The 5,927-nt window shown below is 37.9% G+C and overlaps 1 protein-coding gene across 1 annotated transcript; it reads left to right on the top strand.

The window, feature by feature from the left end:
* The first annotated feature begins 2,663 nt into the window (after nucleotides 1-2,663).
* LOC110884318 lies at nucleotides 2,664-4,200 on the top strand. The gene is made up of 2 exons (XM_022132025.2): nucleotides 2,664-3,092; nucleotides 3,522-4,200. Exons 1-2 carry the CDS (start codon nucleotides 2,718-2,720, stop codon nucleotides 3,996-3,998), a joined length of 852 nt encoding a protein of 283 aa, XP_021987717.1. The 5' UTR covers nucleotides 2,664-2,717; the 3' UTR covers nucleotides 3,999-4,200.
* The last annotated feature ends 1,727 nt before the right edge of the window (nucleotides 4,201-5,927 follow it).

Raw genomic sequence — 5,927 nt, forward strand, 5'->3', positions numbered from 1 at the left:
GGTCTTGTGCACTGAAGGAGGAGCAAGGTGACTAAGAGCATCCTCATAAACAGCAGCATCTTTGAAGGTGTCATCATTCTTCAATAACCAAGTAGGCACATAAATCCCTTCCGGATCTAACCCTTCAACGTCCCTGCTTGAAGACTCCTGAACAGGAGTAGCAACAACCTTCTTGCCTGGAGCCTTTTTACCATGAACAACTAATTCTTTATCCTTCTCAGCACCTGCTTCACCACCCTGATCTTCCGAAACCTCAATATCATCACTCAAGTACACTGGTTCAGTAGAAGTGGATTGAGGACCAGCTTTCAACAACCGACGAGAAGATCGGCGGGTCGAAGACTTGGGAACGTTGGACTTTGAAAAACCCTTGACATTGGCAACACTAACATAACCTGTGCCCTCAAACCTTTGCTCAACAGTTCTAACCACAACATTCTCGCCAGGAACAGACGGAGCATCTCCAAATACAACATCAGAAGTATCATCACTTTTGATAAAATCCAAAGCAGACATGACTACAAAAAATAAAACAAAAGCAAATAAGTCATAAGACAGAAAAAATGCAAAAAGGGCAAAAAGGGAAAATGCATACCCACGCCATTTCTCATTAGTACCGGATCCCGATCGGCTTTCCCCCAAATGTTACTAACCCCTAAAAGAACTAACAAATGTTCAGGGAAGGGACGAACCCTCGAAGGGCACCCCCGGATGGCTGTAAGAAAAGCATCATTCAATTCAGATTCAGAGGGCTCCGGATCATTGAGAACAGCATCCAGATGCCTCCACACCATCTTAAAAGGAATAATAGACTCGGAAACCCAGAAAAAGCGATCCTTCCAGATCCCAAGTGTTGTAACCATAGACGAGATGAGGCAAGAATCAACCTTTGATGTTTCAAAGGTGAACCAATCGCCATTCTTGGCCAAACGGAAAAACCGCCGAAAGAGCAACAAGGAAGGATCATATCCAAGAGCACGACACAAAACCTCAAAATGCAAAACCCTAGCCATCCCCTTCGGATGAACTTGCCCAAAAGAAACCCGATAATACTCCAACAAGTTCAAAACAAAAAACGAAAAGGGATAACGAAGATTCGACCATTGAAAATGACGGCAGTAAAGGGCAATCGAACCAGGGATCGGTTTATCAACAGGAACATCACAAGCAGGAGTAGTTGGGTTAAATTTTCTATCAATACCATATTCCATACAAAATAAATCTACCTCCTCTTGTGTTAACCGAGAAAATGATTTTGCTAAGTCCTTACGAGCACCCATTTTTGAAAAACAAAAAATGAAGAATGCAAGGTGTAAAGGAAACCGAAACTAACCTTAGAGAAGGAAGGAAATGGCAGAAACTTGGAAAAAATTATGACTAAAATGGATAGGATTTGCAAATATAAAATAAAAGTAAACCTACAATAGGGGTAATAATGGCAAACAGTAACCTCTGCAAAACCGCCACCCTATCAACTGCCATACATCAATCAAATTAATTGTCAGTTATTTAAAATTCAAATTCAAATATTAACTGCCTGCAACCTTTCAAGCCTTCAAGTAACGAACCCTCGAAACCTTCAGACAATAAAGTACATGCATAAAAGTCAGAAGTCTTTGAACTCATTACCCAAAAACCTCTGACTTGGGGGGCTGATGAAGGGGGTAGCCCAAGACTAAATAAAATGACTAAATATGTAAACGTTCAAATGGTTAAACGGTTCAATGGTTGAAAAGCTGTGAGATGGGAAAAGCGAGGCGGAAACAGTGGCCAGTCACATCCGGAGATCGCTTCACCAACCCATAGCCGCAAAAGCAAAGCAGGTCTGCACAATGCACGCTATTATCCAGGAGTCAAAAGCCTTTAACCCCCAAAAGGGGTAACCCTCTACTACAAGCAAGGTTACTAGTCTAACACATTCTACTTCGGGAGATGTCTTCTCTTATAAATTGACACTTCATTTACTTCAGAAAACATCTCCTGCCCAGCTCTGATTCTCTAATCTCTGGTCATTCGTGTGGAGTACTTGCTTACATACAAGTCACTCCTTTTCACATCCACCACTCACATTCCATTTGCTCCCACTTCCGAATCTGAGTACATCTCAGTGAAGGAATCTTCAGCAAATAACAACAACAAACTAGTAAACCTCCTTCCACGTCTTGCAAACGTGGGGGGACCCCGCGACCTGCGTTAGGCAAAGTTGAACCCTTCAACCCTTTTGCCTAACCAACCCAGCTACTACCGTTGGTCTTGTATTTGTTGCATCAACAGTATTTATACTTTATGATAAGTGTGAAGAGGCTATTTTATTCTCCCATTTTATATTTTAACCTACGTCTTTATCATATAAACATAAAACATACTTCATTTTTTTACTTTACAAATACGTAGTAAGCTTCCATGCTATATTTATTTCTCAACTTATTATAAAAATACAAATGGTATCGCCGGTTTAAATAATAATAAATATGTCACGCTTATCATAATAATAATAGTAGATTAATTGGTTCCTATCTAAGTCGTCGTCCACAATATATGACATGTAATGAACGATTGACTGTCTTTTGTCAACCAACAACCAAGTCGTGGATACCACTCTATTCATATGATGTTGTCAAAACGTTAAACATATATATAAACATCCTTCAAACAAAACATCAACTCAAATTCTTGTTTTGTTCTTTGATTCACAAACATATTCTTATAATTTATCAATGGCTTCTATCCAAATCATCAATGAGAATATTATCTTCAAATGTAAAAGAACCCTTCAAATTTTCACCACCACCCTTCTCAGCCTCCTTCTTCCCCTCTCCTTCCTCCTCCTAGCGCGTCTCACCACCGCGGATTATTACTTATCCGGGAATGGTTTTCTGGTCGCTGAGCCACCGTCGACGGTCTTTTTCTCGCTTCTCCTCAATTCCATCCCACTCAGCCCTCTTCATGTACTCGTTTCGGTTATATGTGTCGCTGCCTTGGTCCACACGTTGAACGAAGGCCGGATCACTCTCCCTACCTTCTCCGTTCCATCGCAAACCACCGCGAGACCGCGGTTGTACACCGCCTGGATTGTTTTGTGCACCTTGCAGGTATGTGTTGGTCAATGGTGTAGTGTAAGACCCATGTTTTGAAAACTTGTTGAAGACATCCTATGCTAAAATTTTGGTCATAACATTTTCATATACATAATCAATCTTAAACTAATAAATAAGTAATTAGATGGACATAAAATTCTTTTTTCCCCTTATCTTTTATATTTTTATAATATAAAATATTCATTACTAGCTATTTAATATTTTATTTATTTAATCTGTGTAATATACGAGTTTCTAAGTTAGCTATGTATATAATAATTATATTGTGTCAAATGAAACCGCGCTTACACGATTTACACTACTAGAAAAATGTGTCATTTCCTACGCAAATATTCGACGAATATTCATGGAAACGGATGTTTCTGACCAATTTCCGACCAAATTATTTAATTTTAAGTATTTTTCGACCTATACATTTTTCAGGTTTGTGTCGGTTTGGGGATCGAAGGGAGCATAGGGGCCGGAATCGAAGGATCAAGCTTCGGTCATGAACGAAACTTAGTATGTCGGATTGTGTTCTTCTTGGGATTGCACGCGACAACGGTGTATTGGTGGAGGACGATTGTGAAGCCGGTGGTGGACGATACGATGTTCGGGTTTGAGATGGAGGAAGGGTGGGTGGAAAGGGTGGTGATGGGTGGCAGTTTGGGTGGTTTGTGGTGGTGGAGGTTGAGAGATGAGGTGGAGTCATTGGTGGTGGTAACGGAGTTGAAGAGAGAGATGGGTGTGGGAATTGGTGTGGTTGACTTGATGGGTTGGTGGTTGTATTATTTGGTTGTAACAATTGGGATTGTTAGGGTGATGAAATGTCTCATTTGGTTTGGTGTTGTTTTGCTTTACCAGAAGGTAGAACAAGTAAAAGATGACAATGACTCCCTTAGCGTTCAAGAAAAAGTATAACCTTCATGTGTTTATTTTCTTTGTTTTTTATTATTATTATTTTTTTTTGTTAAAGTTCTCAAACGAAATGGTCATATGGTCATATGATATGTTACTAATGTTCATATTCCTCCTTATTGATACCCATATTAATTAGTGTTTTGTATGTGTGTATCTAAAATTGTGGTTATTTTTTATTCATGAAGAAAAAACTATAAGATAACAACTTATTTCATGTTAGTTTACCGACTTTGAACATGTGTATCTACCAATCTTTACTTTTTTTTTCACTTGAATCTCCACTAATTTAACATCTAACGGAAATTAACCGAATCCACTTTTGACTTTTTCACATTCTTTCTTGATGATAGATATATATCCACTAATTGAACATCAAGCATGTTAGAAATACAAATTGATGTAAACCAAACCACGTACCCTTTGATGCCGATTAAAAAAATGTGAGAAAAAACACACACGCCGGCAGAGAAGATGAAAATGGAATGATATATTTTTTTTAAACAAAGAGAAGTAAATAATAATTCTAGGAGTATTGGATTTTAATAATCCCAACTATTCGTCATTGGCCGCCAACAGTTTTAACTTCAAAAATAACCACTAGCAGTCCCAACTATTGACATATTGGCCATTAATGGACCCTGATTAACAAAACTCTAACGCCGTTAGTCTCCGGTCGCCGGAAAACCGTTTTTTGCCAGAAAAAGGTTTCTAAAGGTCCGATCTAAGGTTATAAAGAGGTTTGGGATGAAAATGTTGAGTTTTGCTGCCAAAAAGTTGAGTTTTCCGGCCAAAAAAAAGTTTTCCGACGAAAAAGGAGTTTTCTGGCGACTTCAATAATTGTGGCTTTTACTAGAAAAAGGTTACTAAAGGTCCGTAATAAGGTTAGAAAGAGGTTTGGGATAAAAATGTTGAGTTTTCCGGCCAAAAATGAGTTTTCCGGCGAAAAATGTTTTTCCACCGACCGGAGACTAACGGCGTTAAGGTTCTGTTAGTCAGGGTCCATTGGATGCTAATATATTAATAGTTGGGACTGCCAGTGGTTATTTTTGAAGTTGGAACTGTTGGTGAGCAACGATGAATAGTTGGGATTATTTATTTATTTATTTTTAAATCCAATATTCCTTAATTCTATGATTGATTAGAATTGTTGTTGTGTAAATGGTTAAATTTATGTAATTTACATGTACGTAAATGGTTACATCATATGTAATCTAGGTGGTTACATACTTGTAGTTTACGAAGTTACACATACATAAAACAGTTGCTGTTTACTTGTTTGTGTTCTTCTCATAGATTTTCTAATTTGTTTATCACAATATACAAAAAATTGTTCAACTTAGAATGCTTGATGACGAAATAAAAAATAGGAAACTTTTTAAATTGTAATTTAAGAGAAAGGGTAGTTGAAAGAGAGTGAAGAGTGAATCTAAGAAATCTGATGGTGATTTCTTTTTCTGAATGGTAAATTTGGATCACTAATAGACTATTAGAGCATTAACGTGTCATCAGCAGTATCAATCGATTATATCTATCTTCACTGGACAATAATGTTTATATATCAATTTAGGAGAAAAACCCAATAAATTCGAGAAAACCCATTTGAAGGAATCGAGCCCATGACCCAATGGTCCCTAAACCATATCCATGGGCATTTGATAGTGATTTCTAAAATTGATATATTTATTCTGCCCGATTTCCACTTTATACTCTCAATTTAATCTTTAAGTAGTAGAATTCTCTCGTCCGTTGCGGTGAGAATTTGGTTATATTGTAGTGTTAACTTGTTTCAAATGATTTTATCATATGTTTCAAAGTTGTAAGACCATGTGTAGTGGTAAGGGTGAATAATGCCCCCACCCTTGGGCGTTTTTCGCCATGTGGCAGTCCAGTCAGCAAGGGGCATTATTGGGCGTTTTTCTAAAATAGGTG

This window comes from Helianthus annuus, chromosome 10 (genome assembly GCF_002127325.2).
Source record: "Helianthus annuus cultivar XRQ/B chromosome 10, HanXRQr2.0-SUNRISE, whole genome shotgun sequence".
Taxonomy (NCBI): Eukaryota; Viridiplantae; Streptophyta; class Magnoliopsida; order Asterales; family Asteraceae; genus Helianthus; species Helianthus annuus.